The 20,927-nt window shown below is 46.4% G+C and overlaps 1 protein-coding gene across 1 annotated transcript in view; it reads right to left on the bottom strand.

Annotated features, from left to right (window-relative positions):
• The window catches only part of LOC119398658 (fatty acid synthase-like), a 154,653-nt gene that overhangs the window by 8,329 nt on the left and 125,397 nt on the right, over positions 1–20,927 (bottom strand). The window contains exons 23-25 of the mRNA XM_049417381.1: positions 12,847–13,090; positions 11,222–11,458; positions 8,310–8,537 (exon numbers count right to left, since the gene is read on the bottom strand). Coding sequence (XP_049273338.1) covers positions 8,310–8,537; positions 11,222–11,458; positions 12,847–13,090 — 709 coding nt within the window. The remainder of the gene's footprint in view (positions 1–8,309; positions 8,538–11,221; positions 11,459–12,846; positions 13,091–20,927) is intronic.

The raw sequence follows: 20,927 nt of genomic DNA, 5'->3' as shown, positions 1-20,927 counted from the left end.
CAGACGTAGGCGGCTAGATAGATAGATAGATAGATATATAGATAGATAGATACGTAGATAGAAACGCTCAAAGTGCCAAAGGTTCGCTAAAAATGCTTGGCATTTAAAAAATTACACCATCTCCCTCTAAAGGGAATCATGTGTGGATGAGAAGCAGCGGAAAGATAGTTGGCTGAGTGGGAGATGATATTTTTTTTTCTTGCGTTCTCGAACCTGTGCGTTCCTCTGGCGTAGAATCAGCACTGTCTTTCAGCCTCCATCCAGCTCCCGCTACGTGGAACTGCCGACGTCGGAGGTATTCGACTCCCGCAATACCGCAAGATCATGTGCGTCTGCCTCTCTGCAGTCCATGTCATTGCTGTCGTCGTCGGATTCTTCAGCGAGGGAAGGAGAGCACGAGTGCCCCGCCTCTAAAGCCACAGAACCAGGGGTGGCCATGGGCCACTCGTGCCACGTGAAGACGACGGAGGCGTCGCTGCTGCCCATAGGTCGGCAAAGTCACTCATGAGTCGACTCACTCAGACTCACTCAGACTCAGATCGGGCCGTGAGCCTGAGTCTGAGTGAGTCCAAGTGAGTAATATTTTGGTGAGATTGAGTCCGGGTGAGTTCGGCTGAAGAAACGTTTAGTGAGCGTGAGTCCGAGTGAGTCCAGTTGAGGAAAACATTAGTGATTCTGAGTCTGAATGAGCCCTAAGCGCAATATATGTTTCTTGAGCGAGTCCGTGAGAGCTCTACCTTTTGTTGCCGACCTATGGCCCTATCTACTCTTCTTCAGCATTACTATATCGGCTATATCGGCTTACTACTTATATCGGCTTACGTTTATACTCAAGTCTATTCACACGTATCTCAGCACACTAGCATTCAGCGCCCCCTCAATATTTATTGATCAGAGGCGTGGGTTACGGAAAAGGGTGCCATGACCTCCCCCCGCAAACTCTTTCATTGGGAACCCTTGATAAAAATATCTCGTGTGAGTCGCGTATTTCATAAAATGTTCCTTGATCGATATATGATGATAACTCGTATTTGAAGGAACAAGAACAAAAGGCATATCGTAGAGCACTGATTATGGGAGATCTTTGGGTTAAAGAGGATTGACACCATGATCGAAGACGCTAAATTTACGCCAACGGATTCATGAGTTGACTCACTCAGGCTCACTCAGACTCAGATGAAGACGCGAGTCTGAGTTTGAGTGAGTCCGGCTGAGCAATGTGTTGGTGAGTTTGAGTCTGAGTGAGTCCAGCTGAGAAAAAGTTTAGTGATTCTGAGTCCGAGTGAGTCCGGTTGAGACAAGTTTTGCTGAGTCTCAGTCCGAGTGAGCTCTCAGAGCAAAATATATTTTTTGAGTGGGTCTGAGTGAGTCCCACTTTTTTTGCTGACCTATGCTGCTGCCTAATCGTGAGGCGCGCAAAAAGGGAGGAGCGTAGGAGAGGAGAGAGAGGGAGAGGAGACGCGCATGCGCATCACGTGGGGGGAGAGGCTGCGCTGCGGCTGCAGCGTGGGGAGGAGAGGAGATGAGGTGACCGAACACCCGCGTGAAGGAGGAAGGTGGCAGAGAGGGCTTGCACATGCACAATAAGAGTCGTCACGCCGCACACCGCTGGACTGAACTCCGCTTTAAGCTGCTTCGCATCTAAAAAGAGCAGCATGATATCATCTTGGGGTGCATCGCGTGTAACAGGCTGTTACGCCGCACGGGCACATATAGAGTCGATTACTTTGCGTTGGGGCGCGCAGCGACCAAGTACTAAGTTTGTGTGCGTGTGCGCTCCCCCTCTTGTTTTCAACTCTTTCAATCCCCCATCCCATTCCCTAGTGCACGGTGGCGTACCTAATATGCTAAACAGGTGAACCTAGCTAATTCCCTTTCCTCTCTATCCTGTTCCCCTTCCCTTCTTGAGCGTTTGCTTGGTGAACATCTGTTGCTGATTAGGAATGCAATGTCTCATGCATTTCCCTCCGTACCTCTCGTATGACCCAAACTCTTCTCGTTTTTCGATGTCTGTTTTGTGTCTCTTGGCACCGCAGGATCCTCGGTCGACCCAGCCACTTATGGTGTTTCCTTTGACTGGCATGTGTTATGAATATTTTGCACTAGGTGCGCATGACCCTTGACCTTCTATGTGGTAATTGATGGTTGCCGCGAGCGCCTGCACTATTTTCGCTGGGAGCAGCGGACGCACCAGAACCGCTATCCTCCTTTGACGGTCAGGACGGGGCAGCCACAGCTGTTTAACCTACCTTTCGCGCTTTCTGGCGGCCGCTTCCTGTCGCGCGCTTATGTGCCAAAATCTGTGCGTGTGGTACTCATTAGAGCTATATAGAGGATGTGCGCTTTTCCTTTCGAGAACGCGCCGCCACCTTCAATGAAGGATGACAAAAAAAAAACATTTATTAAATGTCATTCGCAGAGACACTAAAATAACAATGTACGAGGTTCCACGCTTAGTGAGGAGGTCAGTATCCGTTCAATCCCTAAACGCTCTCTATCTCTTGTTGAACAACTGGTGAGTAGAGGGATCTGACTAATTTCTGTGGCACATAACCGTGACGGTAGCCATCTTTTGGGCTAATTTTTCATATAATCCTGCAATTAGGCAAAATATACCAAAGATTTCGTATATGAAACACACACTTCAAAACACACAGAATCTCGTTTCTAGCTAATGACGTGGTCGGCTGTAGCATCATCGATGAGGCTTTCTGGGCAGTCCTTCGCCACCATGTCCGCTTTGAGATCTTTAGTATGGCCTTTGAAATCTGCCACGTAAAGAGAGACGTGGAGGCACCTGTGGGCTTGTGAATACGGGAAGGGTATCTTGCAATGGCGTGGGTGGCTATATTTGAAATGAAGGTACTGGTGTCCTCCAATTAGCTGATTGTATAACCTCCTGCGGATGCAATTATCCTTGGTTTTCACAGCGAAATCCAGAAAGTTTATAATTGACTCGCAGTACCTGAGAAATGTTTTGATGGACGAGCTGACTTTAGATAAACTATGAAGAACACCTTCTTAACCGTGATGCAAAACAAACATTAGACAAGGTATTTCTTACACTGGGGATATTAGAAACCCGCTTGGGTTCTAACAAAAGTCACAGTTTCGCCGCGAGGGCGAAACAATGAATGCGATAGCAAGAAATTGGAATGTCACACAAAAAAAACAGCAAGCAGTTCGATGCTTGCAGCGCGCCGCTGAAGGACAAAGAAGGGGGCCCGAAATAAGCGCACAGGTATACACAGCACAAGCGTGAATTACAACTATCACAGTTGTTACGTCTTTGTGCTTGAGCAACGCGCTACAAGTGTCGACAATGCTTGTTTCCTCCTTTCCTCAATATAATGGCACATACCCTCTCTGGGCGATTGGCCATGACTTCGTGTTGACAATGGAGAATGAGACGCTCTAAGATATTTCTTTCTCGTTTAAACTGCGGCGCGTGGAGTGATCCATCTGCGCCTTCTGCCACGCGGGAACGTCTGACGCAAGGTATGCGCGGTGTTTTTTTTTTGTTCCACATTACCAATGGGAACAGAAAGGGGCCACTTTGTCGTGCGCGTTTCCAGGGGAGTTTTGAAATGGAAAGAAAACGTAGGCGCTTTACGTGACAGAAAATACGATCAAACTCCTCTGAGATCTGCGTACCACCAGCAGTAAAGGTGACATAAATAGCTCACCGCTATTCCGCGGCCACATACATGGCGTGTGGTGGAGCTGTCTCAGGCAGCGCGCTTGGAAGCAGTGGGCGGTACGGTGGGGAGAGCGTCTGCTGCGCTCGGTGGAGGGAACGACTGAGTTAATCTGCGCAGCGCAGGTTGAGGGAGACGGGTGGGAGAGGGGTGCGAGTGGTGATGCGGCGGGGAGATTCGCCGGCGGCGGCAAGGACGCCGCGCGCGGCCTTCGGGATGAGCGCGCAGCGTTTCATTGTCTTTCTTGGAAGGTAGTAGCATCTGCTACTACCTTCCACGAGCGTCGATGGTGCGCTAGAATGATGCTTGTCATTTCACAATCCACGACAAAAGGGGGTGAAAGTGGAGACGATCCTTATAACCAGATGTGCACATAGCTTACTCTTTTTAGATGCGAAAGCATCTTATGCTCGGGGCAGTGTCCGTTCTGCTGCGTCCGCACCTATACTGCGCATGCGCCAACTTTCCCCCATCTCCTCGCGTGAGCGCTAGGAGGTGGCGTGAGCGCTGCCTCCGCTTGATTTCTCCTCTGCCGTTGCTCTCTCTTCGCCACAGCTGTGCGCTCGTACATAATGCGGCTCGTGCTCGCTCCCGTTGCACTCTCCTTCGCAATGGCGCTATGGACGCTCGCGAAGGTCAACGTAAAGGGCAACGCCGGCAAGCGTGGCACACTCCTTCGCAACGGCGTTATGGACGTTCGCGAAGCTGAACGTCAATCTCGAAGCTGCGAGGCTACGAAAGCGCGCGTTCGCTGTGTTTCCGTCATTCTCTCTCTGTGCAACGGTGTGCGGTACGCCATGAACAACGTCGGCGCTAGTTGCAGCGGCAGCGCCACCGCCGGGGAGCAGAGGAAGGCTTGGGAAGCCGAACGTAAACGTCAGCGTCACGCAAGCGGTAATTCAAACGCCTCGACAACCACCGTCTCATTAGTCACATAAGAGAAACGGAAACTCGTTGTGCACCCCCCCGCGATGCTTTCGTATCCCACCATGGTTGCCCGTAGGAGGATATGATGTCTAACTTTTTTGCCAAGAATTTCTGGTGCGGTAGAACCACGCCGCTCAAGGCCTAAACATTTCATCTTAAATCATTAAATCAACGGCCGTTGCAACTAAACGAAGCTTAAGCGAAGGGAGCGACAACGGCGACGGCGGGGTGCCGGCCTAAGGAGCTTCGCTCATAAAAAAAAACGCACCTCCACGATGTGAATCATGACAAGTGGGCGAAGCTCTCGGTATTTTATGGATGAATAACCGTGCATTGCCCGAGCATTGCCCAATATAATGTAAATTGGTGACAAAGTGACATAAATAATCGACGACAAAGCTAGGTCGTAAGGTCCATAATGTCTACGGTGAAGTCTCCGACTAGTATAAAGGGTTTGTTCTTGTAGGTGTTTTAGATTGTTCTGCCAAAACTATGCTTGATATTCGCCTATCGTTAAACCTGATGTTTCAATTTTACCCACTGCTGTGTCATGAGCACGGACGCCAAACGGACGGACAAGACTCGGCCTTAAGGTGCTTCGCCCCAAAGAAAGATATTTTCGAATTTGACAAAGGTACGTGACAGCCTCCCCATTGAAGGTTTATGACGTTTAATCAAGCCAACGCTCAAGCTGTCGCTTTGATTGCTAAACCCAGCGTATTCAGGTCAATGGTTTGGCGGTAGATCTCCAACGCTGCTGGCATGAAGGCGGCCACTCTGCGCAGAAACTACTGGGTATCCTGGGGCATGTAATGAAACCTGATAGGGCTCCAAGGGACAGTAAATATTTGAAGGCATTACGTTACTTTTTCTTTATTCGGACGCGCATGAACGTCCGCTTATTACACGCTGATGTGATTTCAAGTAAGAGCGGGGCTACAACGGCTAGTACTTCACTGATGTGAACCTTCTTCCACCTGTTTGATATTTACCTGCCGCGCAGAGCGCTTCCAAGTGATGGACGATGGATTTTAAAACGCTAGAACCTACATATTGGTAAAATTCGATCACGTGACGCGTAGCTTGAACGGGCCTTTGACGGCGCAGATCTTGAATGTCGAGAAAAAAAAACGACATAGTACTCTGCAATTTGTTTAACGGCTAACATTTGATTCTGAACAGCAGCGAGGCATGACGAAGTCTGTTAGAAATTGTCTCCATTGCGAATACATTTTATTCATTTCAGGATTGAGCTGCAAATTCATGGCGACGCAACTGCATGCATTTGGTAATGTTTATCATATTTCGTAGATATTCCTCCATAAGTGTCCTCCGCTGATGCACTAGCCGTTTTTCCATGGCCTCACGGCGGTGCTTACACGTGGCTATAATGAGGTCTCCTCAAAAGCCATCCGCTGCTTTCTCTTCAGGAGCTTTTTCGGGATCTGAAAACGCAAAAAAAAGCGAGGAAATGGGCACTATGACATTCTATACAAACTTTCCTCCCCGATTACTTCACTAGTGGACTAAGCATGGTAGCGGCATTATAACACCATAGAAATAGTGTCCATGTACTATGGTTTGCGCCGGGACGCTGAAAATCTGCAGTAAACACACTACTCGTAAAGCATGTAACGGGTACGTTTATCTAATGGTGAAAAAAAAAAAAAGACCTGATATATATTGAATGCATTCGCAATGCAGAAATGGAAAGAGTTCTAATGGAACTTGTGGCACTCATTGTAGTTATTGATGGCAAGGATATTAGGCGGCGGCCAAATGTATACTGCGTAGAATACGGGGAGGGTTCGAAATACTGTTGCACGCACCAAATTGCTTTTCTTTCAAAGTTTCTACGGTGGTGATCTAGGAAAGATATACTTAATCCGGAACGTTTATTTGCGAGCACAAGGTACCTTGATCGGGCCGCCTACGCATGGGTGGTCTTCGTGGTCGCCAGGTTAACATGTTTTAAAAGATTAGGGGACGGGCGAACCAGGTAGGGAAGGGTGTTTTAGCTCCACTAACGTGAAACCTGTGGAGGGGCAAAGCATGAAGTGAGCGCCGGCGTTTCCCACAGCAAAATTCCTGGTAATGTGCAATGAGAGACAGAAGAAAGATTAGACGCAGAGACCCGCAGTCTGCTTTTAGTTTATGTGCTGGCTCCAAATCTTTATTGTTAAACTACGCATAGGAGATATTTGCCACCGGCACTGCATTGCAAGTCATGATCCGGTGCCAATATATATGGGGTGGCCGGTGAATGGTTGTGCAGCGCGAGCAGTCAGTTTTTTTAATCAAGAAACTCGCTAGCAGACGCTGCGTACATCGGCTTTGTTTGGCCAATTGCAGTAAGATAGGAATTTGCTACAGGTATACGAGGATCGCACAATGATGGGGTAATTAACGGCACCAGCATCACTGCCGGCATTGCGCGTTATTAACGCCTGACATTCACGAGAGGACGGCGACGAAAAATGACCAGCATTCTAAAGCGCTGAATGAAAGAGCATAGGTTTGGCGGGACAGTTAATTTTCATTTTGCTGTTGCTCAAGACAGACAGACAGACAACGGACTTTATTGGATCCTGAGGAGTTAATGACAGGACCAACTAACGGGAGGCCGCTGTAACTGCTGGCCGCGCCCACGTGGAGGGGAGAACGCCGTGACGCTCGAGCCTATCCTGGGCCCTCCGGATAGCTTTCGCAGTGCCATGCTTCTCATGATCTCCTCCTGTTCGGCTTCGCTAGAGAGAAGGTTTTTAGGCAACGCGGGACATCGCCAGCAGGGGCGTAGCCAAGGGGGGGTTGGGGAGGTTCAACCCCCCCCCCCGAAAATTTTCAATTTTGCTTGCGTATATAGGCACGCACATATACATACACACGCACGAACATACATAAAGTACGGTTGAACCCCCCCCCCCCCCCCCCGAAAAAACATTCTTGCTACGGCCCTGATCGCCAGGGCATTTGAGCCATGGAACAAAAGATTTCATTGCAATCACGAGGAATTTTGTTTTTTGCAGTAGGCGCATTGCTCGTACGAGCACTGAACATGAACGAGCACTGAACATGAACTTTGGAGAGGCCGATGAAACGGAACATTACAATAAGTGAGCACCGGTTCTTTGTGTTTGCAGGCAAGTTACTAGCAAATAACAAATGATGGAGCTTGACATCTAATGAAAAGTAAACTTCAGGTCTATAACGCTGTGATGCAGCTAGACACCAGCCGACTTTCTTGCCCCCATGGTAATGTGCTAAATAGTAGCCATGGACAAATAACAGATACCGCATTTGTTAAGTCACGAATAGTGCGTATACATCTGCAGGCTAAGTAAATGCAATCTCGTTTTTTTGTTCTCTACCGCTTCTGCCTCTTTCCTTCTTCTGCATGGACATGCCTGCATATGAGACGTCGCTAGTACGGACATGAGTCATATATAACTACGCACTTGAGTATGTGTGTTTCTTTGTCCGTCCTCGTGTTTTAGAGGATTTGGCAGCGCGGAGTAAGGTGATTATTGTTTAGTTCTTTTGATCCAAATGTATTACCTTTATTTTGCTTTTACATCAGTAGCAGGACATGTTAACGAGAGCGAGGTTTGCAGTTTAGGAAAGGCTGACGCATGAGTGCAGCCGACGGCAAGCGACCCTTAGCTGTACATCATGTTGACTTCATACCCTGTCCAGTTTGGGCCGGAGCTGGAACTTCAGAGGCTGGTGAAATGCCGCCGCCGCCTTCGCTGATCTCCTTTAACTGGCTGATGGTGAGCTGCCGGATATCTTGTGTTGACACGGTCACGTCGAAGTCGCGCTCAAGCAGCTGATTCAACTCGACGCTCATGAGGGAGTCAATTCCCAATTCACCGAGGGTGACGGTTGGGCTCATCTTTGACAGATCTCTGATGCCTGCAAGACAGATAGCGAGGAATATGTGCTGGTCATTTTTTAGGTGGTGAATCGGCATTTCAAGGTTGAATTGACTTCGCAAATAATAAGATAGTGTAGGTGCTAACGTACATGTCGTGTAAGCTCTACTAGTAGTGTGTTATATATACGAAATAATGCGTTAGTCCGTATAATGTGGGCGGAACTAGAAATGCGTCCGCGTGAAAGCTCTGTGGCAATGTAAACTCGTTCGAGTGACCTGTAGATCAACGTGTTAATTATTTTACTTGTTTCAGTTTAGCATGTCTTAGTGTTTAGTTTTTATATTTTGGGCGACAATTTTTTTTTCGCTGGAGAACATATAGTTATGGGGCAGCCCAGGTAATATAAACCTAAGCCTCAAACACAGCAATAAACCTCAAACACAGCAATAAACCTCAAACACAGCAATTAAGTTAAAACTTAACATAACAGTGTGGTAACAGAGCTTGGTCCCCTTATTGGCAGCGATTATCTGCAGTCACTATACAGCTGTATGAGCTATTTAATTTACAAGCCTACAAATCTCAGCAGTTTCATATATGAGAGAACATGACAGCCCTGTATCATTCGTGCGGAGTGCTGCCGGGGGTAGATTCCCAAGAACTCGATGAATTTATTATTTCATAAAATGACGTGGGTACATTGGTGCATGGGCATGTCCGCGCATGGCGCTTATCAAGTCGCCTAGGAAAGAATCTTGTTTAATAGCATGCATGTAAAGGTAATCGTACCATCGTTCATTGTGGCGGTTCTTCATAGTACATGACCTCGCAATCTCATGAGAATAGAAGTTCATCAATTTGGCATTTTCGCAATTATATAACGAGTTCATGTATGCACTAACATACAGAAAACCTAAACGACGGTAAAGCATATTTTGTCTGTAGACACTGCACTACGAGCAGATATAATATACCAAAGATCATTAAAAACAGGAACGAAATTCAGCAAACAGAGATACTCAATGAACAATGATACAGATATAAGGACCAGCAAGTATATGTAAGCATGTCCAATGAAAAATACACTCGCAACAATTACATATGTGTATATCAAACATTTGATGGCACTGTCCAATATATATATATATAGGAAAAAGGTGTGCGCTTCTAAAAAACTGTTTAATTGTCGACGTTTCGATCGGAGACCGATCTTCATCAGGATGAAATTTACCAGGCTTCGATGCGCTTTTATATCATCGTTCTCCGAGCCGAGAGACAGAGAAAAAGGTTAAGAAGAAGTACATACAGAAAAAAAAGGAGGAGAGAGAGAAGGAAGAAACCTGCCGAAAGAGAGTCGCGAATACGCTTGTGCACATACTTTGAGTGACATAAGAATAACACGTGTTTCTTGCGGGGTGTTGACGACTTTTTTTTTTCGCAAGAAACACATGTTATTCTTATGTCAGTCAAAGTATGTGCACAAGCGTATTCGCGACTCTTTTTTCGGCAGATTTCTTCCTTCTCTCTCTCCTCCTTTTTTTCCTTTTTTTTGTATGTACGTTTTCTTAACCCTTTTCTCTCTCTCTCGGCTCGGAGAACGATGATATAAAAGCGCATCGAAGCCTGGTAAATTTCATCCTGATGAAGATCGGTCTCCGATCGAAACGTCGACAAATAATCAGTTTTTTAGAAGCGTATACCTTTTTCCTAATTATTTTACGGCAACCGAAGACAGACTCTTCATAATCTACGTACCATATATATATATATATATATATATATATATATATATATATATATATATATATATATATATATATATATATACTACAAATTCAAATCCGATCAACAAGTGAGAAACCTGGCTCACAAACCAAAACATCAGAGCGTTTGCAAGCACTGAGTACGTATTTTGTAAGAATATACGCAACACGCTCATGCCCAAATGCATGTGCCCATATCCGTCAATAGTGGCCTATAAAATGGAATATCAACCGATTACACTGGCCATCTAGGACAGATTTCCCTAATGTGGTATTTGAATTTTGCTGATGAGAGGTAGAATTACATTTTATTAACGGACACTGCGAAGAACCAATGTCGCGCTATATGTAGTTAGTCAGGGTTGTACAATAATCTGTTCCTGTGGCCGGTGACTTTAGTTGTCTATGAAGTGAACATTTGTCCGTAGTCTCATAGACAGTATAGGTAGCCAGGGGGCGGCACACCGGGCCCGTGCCTCCCTTCCCCTCCTCCCTTTGAATCTCTTTTCATGGTGTACAGAGGACAAAATGACGCTACATACATCTGCGTGCCCGGTCCCCACTTGAGATCAAGGAGGTGTGCCCCCCCTCCCCGAAAAAAATTCTACCTACTCACCTTTTTGCAGAAGAGTCAAGCATGTTATTAAAAGTGCAAAGTAATAGTTTACATGTTAGACTTGTGTCGCTTTCGATATATAACTTTAAATTTGGTAAAATATGTCTCTGGAGGTTTTATCCGTTGTATTTTATTTGTTCGCAACAACATGAGAGTAGAATCCTCATATAGGTACATTTGATTCATTGTTCATACTGAAAAAGCGGCGCTTACTTGGCGAATAGGGTACCTAAGATACATATGGATGGATTTTATAGGGAACAGCCGGCGAACACAGAATACGGGCGGCGTCACGCAGTCTACAGTCATTACATTTTTTAGCAGAAAGCCACCACAACTCACCAAGTATGTTGACCACACTCTCAACAAGATCTCGCCTATCCTTGCTGTCCTGTTTCGATGACGGACTGCTCTTGACGAAGCAGGAGACGACGGGTTGCTTTTGGCTTAGGCAGTAGTTCATTACCTCCATACAGGAAGATATTGGTTGTGGCACAAGTCCAAAAAACTCCAAATCTGCGCCCACGCTTTCGTGGACTACGCCAACGTCTCCGATGGGGCCCCACTGAATAGCCAAACCTGAATGTGAACCAGTAAATATTCCTTTATGAGATATCAAACCCCGCAATCTTCATACTATCGTGTTTCTTCGACGTAAATAATGGACAATGGCACGTACTACCTGCTTAGAATGTCTTCAGCGCAAATATGTCGTATTCGATAGAAAATAATATGACTTATAAAGCAAATATAGAAATGAATTATAAGGCGCTTATGATATCTGGTTGTTCTCTACCGTCTCTGTTTTCTGGTCACAGGCTTCCTTCTTCGATTAAAATGGGCCAACTTGCCCAGCGGGCAGCGTTCCTCAATGACATGGCGTTGCTGCTAGAATTACACGGAATCGCAGTCTTGAAATTTTGGTTGGTGCTGTATCGGAGGAGAAAAACGCTTCAAGGCATGTTTTGAAAATATTATTCTACCGTAGAGCGGCATACAAGTCGCTGTAGAGCCTAATGTCGTACCACGGCCGCTACGAAAAAAAAACGTCGTACTATCAATGATTCAGCTATGACACAACAAATCATACGTCCGCGAAAAGTAGAATATGTCAGTAGGTGCTAAGGCTTTTGAACAGCCAACTCAGTCTTCAAAACTACGAGTTTTCGCTGTATGTAAAGTTATTCTTGTAACAGGAGATCCGTGCATTACCGCTTCGCCATATCACAGCGTACAAAATTCAATACCTACAGCCTGCATCAAAACATAAAGTCGGCATATCAGTTACTTATTTCATGTCAACTCTTTTACGAAGTGTGTATGCAAAAGCGCTTTCTCTTTGCTGATAGTCTAGTGGCTAGTATTATGAGGAAAACTTTCAAACAATATGTTTGTCAAATGTTCCTACGTCCACTAATCTACTTATTCTTAGTATATTATTCCTGTAGGTGATGCCTATGAACAGCGGGTTTATTTTCAGTAACCCGAAGGCGTACAGAAGCCTTCTGCGATATGAAACCCTAAATGATGGGAAATATTGTATTGCGATCAAGTGACTTTTAGAAGTGAAATCTTTATTAATTTTTAATAGATGCCTGGAATGTTTCGCTAATATTTCCAAATACCGATCAGTTTTCAAACTCAAAACAAAATCACATATTGGACAAAGGTGTGCCTCTGTACCAAAAAAAGCGAACCCAGTATTACACATATTGCCGTTACAATATCGAAAATGGACTCATAATAAGCGTGAACTTGAATGAAAGCTTCTGTGATGTTTTTAGTACTTAAGTCTTTCAAATTCCTTATTCTAATATAAGCCTGAGCGTAACTATAGATTACAATCGATATATTTTAGCCGCTTTGGAGATATTATTCCATGGTATTTGCAGAATTGCGGTAACATTTTACTTTCAGTTGAGCAAATCCTTAAGCTCAACACTGCATAGAGGAGCCGCTCAACTCACCAGGGAGGCCGTCGGCAACCCGTCGCTCACACAGGCGCTCCATGACGGAGTTGGCGAAGCCGTAGTTTGTTTGTCCAATTTGACCACGACCACAGGACACGGATGAGAACACGACGAAGTGATCAAGTTCTGGACACTCCTTTCGCGATACACTGTCTAGGCACTGAGTGCCCAGCACTTTGGGCTTGCACACATCCATGTACATCTCCGGTGTCTGGTTCTCAATCAAGGCATCTCGAAGCACCTGCCAGCACCAGGTAAGAAACCAGGCCACTTTCACATTCAAATGCAAGTTCACTCGAATGCAAGTTACGGGTGAAACAATATAAACAAAGCAAGCGCAACAAGGCAGCAGTAACACGCATTCATTATGTAGTTATATTGAGAGATTTACTGAATATCTTGGGAACCTGATTGATAGAACGGAAAAACTTGCATCCATATGTTTGTAGCGGAACTACGTACAGAAATCATTCTGCATTTCTCAATTTCTCAGAGAGAAAAGCTTTCTAGTTCACAAAAAAATCCTCTTTGTGCGTGGTTGTGTCCTGAGACCAACGCTTACCGGGCGGTCGTCTACAAAGGGAACTAAAGAGCAGGTTCGTATATCGCACTCCCCGCCTGAGGCACACCGAACTTGTCCTTGCGCAAGGGACATCATACTCTAGGCACATTAAAACTGAATATTATATTGAGAGAATTGTAATGTGGAATAATTCGCCCTTACGATGCAATATTGCCGTCGCCCTGGTTAGCTGAACTGGTAATACAGCCACGCCTGAGTGGCGTTTCTTCCGGATGTTATTTACGGAAAAAGAGGAATTTTTCGTCAACTAGAAAGCTTTCAACTGTGAGAAATCCGCATGCATTATTTAAAATCAAATAATGCAATACATATGTAGGAACTAAAGTAAGTGAGTTATCTTCCTACAAAAACTATTTGACGTTGTGTAAAATAAAATACTGGTAGCCTACGTAGACGTCAGACTCTGCCCAGGCGGCGCTGCGAAAAACACCGCCACCAGCGCCCTCATCGTAGCCCTGGCACTAACTGGGTAGTGCAAACAGAGCCGCCCGCAAGCGAATGTGCATAGGCCGCAATATAAGCCTCCTCTTTCGTTCGTGTCGAGGCGCGGTTTCCTGAAAATCAAGGACCTGGAAAGCTTCTTCCGCCAATCCACGCTTCAGAAACAAAGGAAGCTGATCAAAGCGAACTGCGAGTACAATGCAAAATAAGTTTGAGTTATTTCCGCGCGCTGCAACTCGCAAATACAAGCGAGCATCACACGACACCGAGTTCGAGGCAAGCCCTCCGACATCCGTTCTCTAGAGCCTAAATGCGTCAAAATCGGGTATATACGTATGCCACAGCGATAAAGTACCTACATACACGATCAATTTACTTAGCTATGCATCTTACGATCAGTGGTACAAAACTCGGTTCATCAGGGGCGAATGGCTCCGGCGATTTTCGCCTTTTCAGTTGCATTCTCCCTTAATTCATCTCTCGCTTCCTGTGCATTGGAGTGTTTTATTACGCATCCTCAAATGGTCTCTTGACGGTCGTCTTCCGTTTGTATGTACTGCAAATGGGGATACGTGCGTGTCCACTTTCGCGGGGTACAACCAAAGGCAAAACGTGGCCTCCGAGATAGCTACAGCAACCGCGGAGGACACGGGCGAAACAAACCTGAAGGGGGTCACGACCAACATTCTGCGATTTATTTGTATGACGCACGTGGCGTTAGCTAGTTAGAACCAGAACTCTGAGCCTTCAAAACGTACGTACGTCCGCGATGCTGTGTTGTGACGTCCAACTCGTCGCGGTGTGCGTATCACGCGTCTCCAGTCTGCCTCTAGCTGCTCACTTCGTGTTACACGACAAGCACAGCGGTCAGAGCCTCTGCTGAGCTTCATAGTCAAGGTGGTTACCACGGTTTTGCATCAGGGCTACGCAAAACAACAGCAGAGCCACACATTCATGCCAGCGGCTGTGGAGAACCTGGGTACTTCGCTTACCCAACACGCTCGCAACGGCCCATATCCAGCGCTCTCGCCTTTCTTCTTCGTACGACAACTATCGGTATCGGAATCGGTAAAATTGAACGTTGTTATTCAGTCTTTTACGTCCATGGCAATTCACAACGCAACAGTGCGTCTTTTGCGGAGTTTCTTCGTAGCGTGCGGAGGGCTCTCGTCTGCTGCTGTTTTCGCCGTCGTTCAGGCGAGTGATCCAGCGAGCACTTCACGACGGCTCGGTGGCGCGTCCGACTAGCGGAGAGCAATTCACAGCTCTCGTTCTGAGTGCTAAATGCGCAAACACACGCGATATTAAGCTCAATCGTTGTTTCGCACTCGCTAGTTGCACCTGGTCCCATATAGCAAACTGTGCGAGAGAGTCGGTCTGTGCACTACTCAATACTTCTCCGACAGGTGGCGCCACACATCTTGGAAACTCCAGAGTCTGACGTCTATTGCGGAGAGGTGTACGCCTATATTTACAGCCAGTGTAATAAGTGGAATTTTCACAAGAATAGCACGCGTAATTAGAAACCGAGTAATAAATTTCTTCATACGGCTGAATAAAACGGAAATGAAATGCTTAAGACCATCATCTCGTAAACATATTGCGTAAAAAACGTAAAATAGCGTGTCATTATTTTATTGCTTCCTTGATGTTGTTCTGTTTCTGTTGCCCTGCGTAGCTTCAGTTATCTCTTTCTGCTCATGCCGTTTTTACAGCGAAAGCTCTAATCAGATCAGAACAGCCGATTTCAGTGGCATAGCTGTCAGCCGTTGACGCCGCCGCCGGTATCCGTAACCGCTATCGCGCACAATGTGACAAAAATATCCAGGACAGGTTGGGACTTCAACCCAGGACCTCCGCATGGCAGTCGAGTATTCTACCGTATAGTCATGGCTCCGCTTGAAACTCTCCCAAGCACACCATATACAGGCTTCATATCGGTCAAGGAATCACCTTAACACATGTAATATGGTGTGGCAGAAGAGTAACATATCCAAGCGTCACGCAATGCGAATTTCCTACCGAGCGGGTGGTTTCAAGCAGGGAAAAAATCACCAGGCCTTCGCGGAACACGCAGAACAGTTACAGGGAAAGCTGAAAGAGCGGCCTTTCTAGAACCCGTCGTAAACTCTCTCAGGGTACCTAATTCATGTACAGGGTCGACCACATCTAAGCTGAACACCTCATTAGTATTCAAACCGGTAAAACTAGAACGTTTCTTATACTTCACGAGTGCAATGCCCGTTATAGAACGTGTAATCATGGTGTCGACAAACACAGTAATGATTTTCCGAATTATGTATTAAACAACAGCTTCAATGAGGTCTTGAATACTAATGAGGTGTTCAGCTTAGATGTGGTCGACCCTGTACACTTGCAAGGTACCCACTACGCCTTAAATCATAATTTCTGTGAAGTAGGCAACAACCACCCACTATGCCATTATTGGTCATTCTGTCAAGATGCGTGGTACCTGTAATAATAATATGTGGGGTGTAACGTCCCAAAACCACGATTTATGAGAGACGCCGTAGTGGAGGGCTCCGGAAATTTCGACCACCTGGGGTTCTTTAACGTGCACCTAAATCTAAGTACACGGGCCTCGAACATTTTCGCCTCCATCGAAAATGCAGCCGCCGCGGCCGGGATTCGATCCCGCGACCTTCGGGTCAGCAGTCGAGCGCCATAGCCACTAGACCACCGTGGCGGGGCATGCGTGGTACCTGCTACACATCTGCAAACACATCTACACATCTGCAACAATTACGGTTGAGCCCTTTGTAATGGGTTGGAAGCATTCAACGACCGACTCGTTGCGCAGTTCGCGCATGTATGACGCCTGGTTTTAACTTGGCAGCGTCACAGATCTCGTTTCGCAGAAATTCCAGCGTCGGCATCGGTGTCGGTGACGGCGACGTTGGTTGCGAGCAAAAATTCACCATGTCGTCCGTGACCGAAAAATTGGAAAAGATTGAAATAAATTAAATAATTAAAATTTTACGTTCGAGCAAGAATCGAGCCCTGGCCGTCTGCGCGGTAAACAGATGTTCTACCACAGAGCTATGCTAATGCTTGTCACCGCTTAAAAAAAAAAAAAACACTACGTGAATGTCATCTAGTAGAAGGAGTCTCCTTAACGCATGTAATATTGCGTAGCGGAAACGTAGAAGCGTGCCAGGCCGTGAAATATCCGTACACTTAGCTTCGCCTTCAAGAGTAGAACGCGGTAGCGTAATTGGACACCGCGCGCATCGCCTTCTTAACCGCTAGCCTAGCTTCGGTTCTCGGTGCATGTCTCAGCCGAGCCGCAAGGAAACGAACGTCTGTGCGCGTAGGTATGACCGTTTCAAACTATCCTAGAAAGCATGCTACAAGTAAAATTGCGCAGTGTGCACTGCGCCATAATTCTTCCTTTTGCAAATCAGCGAAGGGTCCACTACGCGACCGTAAGCCAACACGCGAACCTACGCAGCTGCTCACTTTGTTGATGCATTTGCTGCTGATGATAAATAAATATGTCTGAGCGCTTTTAATAGGTAGGCCTTTAAAACACCCATACATTTCGCATTCACATGTTTGACGCCTGGCGCGATTCTACGCTTCTGCCGCGCAATATTACATCCGTTATGGAGAGTTCTCCCACTACATGACATTCACATAGTCTATTTTTCTCCGAACCATTTTCAAGCAATGGCGCGGCTCTGTGATAAATACCTGCTAGCCACGCAGAAAAGCCTGGGTTCGATTCTCGCTCGAGCCGAAGATTTTAGGGGCGAAGCTCCTTTGGGTATGGGTGTGTCCCTCTTCTGTAGTATGTAGTAGTAGTAGGCGGTAGCCACCTCTAGTTCTTGGAGTGTTCACTAGACGGCGCTGTCGTAGTCGCCTCTAGTTCTCAGAAATACCTCTAGATGGCGTGGAGGCGCTTGCTGCGTTGCAGATGTGTGCTCTAGTCCAACCCCCCCCCCCTCTCTCGCCTCGGGAGGCCGACGCAGGCAGCGTCTGCGAGCGAGTTTCTTGATTGAAAAAAAAAAAAAACAACTGCTCGCGCTGCAAACCGTTCACTGACCACCCCGTATATATAGGCACTGGATTTTGACCTCCACGGTAGTGCCTGTGTGATATTTCTCATGTGCGTGATGAAACAATAAAAATTCACAGCGTAAATGTAAAATAAAAGTGAGCTGCAAGTCGTCATGACTCTCGTCGACCCTTTAGTATAAACGCGCCCGACCTTACGTCGTTGATGATGTACTGGGCAGAATTCACGGAAGATTCACATATGGCGCGTGTCATTGGTGGAAGGCAATTGTTCGATTTAGTGCGGCGACGTACGCTAGCGGGACCGTTGTGATGAAAGGACCATGTAAACGAACAGTACCATAAACATTTGATGTTTAACATATACACGGTGTTTCTCACGTGTTTACTTCATCATATACTGGGCGAATTACTCGGAGTGTTCACGGTTTACCGAGGATACCCTCCGGAGCTTCGCCCCACTCGTCATCATTCACCCAGTGGATATGCTATGGATTTTTTATTATTGATTTTATTTGCATATTTCTCAATTTTGTGCCCACGAACGACGCTCATTTTTCGCTCACAATTATTTCGTCTGCTATTACTGCGCCTTTTATGGGGCGCGAAGAGACCCCTAATACTGAACTGCAGGTGCACGTCGTCAACATGTAACATAGCGCTGTATAAAAAAATATAATGCGTGAATAAACTGGCTACGTAATACCGGACAAAGCTTTACATTGGGACATAATATGGCCGTGCTATGAATGGAATTACTCGGGCTTTGCTTTTCATATGGCCATGGATATGAGCTATTGCCTATGCGAAAGGGGCCGATAAATCACGAGACGATCGTTCTTCAAGTATGTATACGGGAATAAGCAATCTCAATTCACACAGACTTCACAGATACATTTTGAAGTTTAATTTACTGAGAAAAATTTACAGAAATTGAATAGGCAACCATCGTATGACTGAAGAAGACACGCTTCCGGAAAAAATCGCTGCCGTTTACACCGAATTTATCAGACGCTAATTTAGATGACACTTATGTACGTGCGGGACACACCTTTACGTGGTCTGTTCCTCATTACAAAACTGCCTACATCTAACAAGCACTCCAGTTTACCATAAATTCTTTTTTCTTTCGAATTGACTACTGCTACACATCGACATTTACATCAGTGTTATGCCTATATGTTTCAAGTGACTATTGTGTACTTTTCCTTGCGAAGGCGTAGTACGCCTTCGTTGTGCGATATTTAGCGCGGTTTGCTCGCAATGAATTTTATTTCTGTTTAGCCACATTATGCGATCTCTTTTCACTGAAACTCTTGTTTTCCTAATTGTATACAAAGCTTGTTGAATTTCACTTTCATTAACTTTTAAAGTCAGTATTTTTATATTTATCCAATGAACTTGTTTGTGCTGTAATAAATATCTGACGCAAATCATGGTGTAACTCTGTATGCTATGTTTATTACCTAATGTAATCTCTACTGTTAATATGTTACTGAAAAAGTCACAGTTCAGCCGCACGGGCGAAGCAGTGAGTGCAATAGCAACGCATTGACATGTCACACGAAGAACATCAAGCATCTCAAAACTTGCAGCGCGCCGGTGAAGCAAATAAAACACAGTGGCTGAGTCAGATAAATTGAATGGATAGTGCTACGAAGCGTTTTCAATTGCTGCAATACAAAGAAACCAAGCGTTCTTTACACTGCTTGTGTCGCAGTGTGCAGAAGTCTCTTTATTACAATCTATAGTTGGTTATAGCAGCAGAAAAATATAAGCTTCAGCACCGCACTTTTTTACCTGCATCTACGAAACAACAATTGTAGATCTTGAAGTGTGCTCATAATTTCCTGTTACCTTGTTTCGCATTAGTGATGATCAAATAGAGAAAAATGAAAACTTTAAGTGAAAGAATTTGTGAACGTGCGGTATAAGGGTTCAGGTAAGCTGCACAGATGTTTTTATCGCACCATCCACCCGCCGGCAATGGTGCCTAGACCGTCGTTTTAGGGGCGAATCACCTTGGGGTCTCGGCTTGTCGGCGGTGCATCGTCGTCTCCAGTCGCCGCGGCATCGTCGTGACCAATTTGTTTGCTTGCATTGTCGTGTTCTTTCCATTTGCTTGAGCGCAAGAGAGGGTGTCACCACCTCAGCACTCGTCGTGGGGCGAGAGAGAGCGAACGGCGCGCGTTGACTGTGGAAAGGCTCTTTCTGCGATGAACGCTGAACCACCAGCTCACAAGGGACGAGAACGCGCCCTCGCCCGCGAGAGACAACGCCAACGCAGGCAGCGTCTGCTAGCGAGTTTCTTCAAAAATGCCCCCACCTCCCCGAAGGGAATCGTGAGGAAATGCGAATGCATTTCATGCGCCGAGAGTACACGGCGTAGTAATTTTAATGGCGTAAATTATTGACGCCGTCAGACATTCGCTTTCACCGACTTCTGCCATCGCCTTGAAAGGCGCCCAGCCAGCGAACGGTCGAGAGTGAGGGGCGCGCTTCATCCCAGCGGACGGGAGAGTGGGGCGCAAGGAGGAGAGAGAGCGAACGGCGAGAGGAGCGGCGAAGCACTGCACCTACCCTCTCCTACACTCTCTCCACACACGCGGGAGCTCCTCCGAGCTCCCGCAATAGGAGCGCCCTCACACGCCAGGGCGCGCTCCTCCTCTCCACTCACTCTCCGCTACTCCGCTCGTACCACCTGCTCCGCTTGCCAGGGGCGAGGATAAGCGCGCGCGCCCGCAGCTGTTGCTATGGGAGAGGGAGTGAGAGCAGAGAAGCGCGCGGACACTGACCGACGCCTGACATAGCCCGACTAAGAAATCCATTCGCATTTAAATGGACACTCGATAAGAACGCACAGGTATACACAGGACCAGCGTGAACTAACAACTCTCGCAGTGGTTACGTCTTTGTGCTTGAACAGCGCGCTGCAAGTATCGACTATGCAGAACCCGATGCTCTTAGATATTTCTTTTTCTTGTAAACTGCGGCGCGTGTAGTGACCGATCTGCGT

This window comes from Rhipicephalus sanguineus, chromosome 7, assembly GCF_013339695.2.
Source record: "Rhipicephalus sanguineus isolate Rsan-2018 chromosome 7, BIME_Rsan_1.4, whole genome shotgun sequence".
Lineage (NCBI taxonomy): Eukaryota > Metazoa > Arthropoda > Arachnida > Ixodida > Ixodidae > Rhipicephalus > Rhipicephalus sanguineus.
Note: the sequence above shows the minus strand (reverse complement) of the source record. Positions and strands in the feature narration are given on the sequence as shown.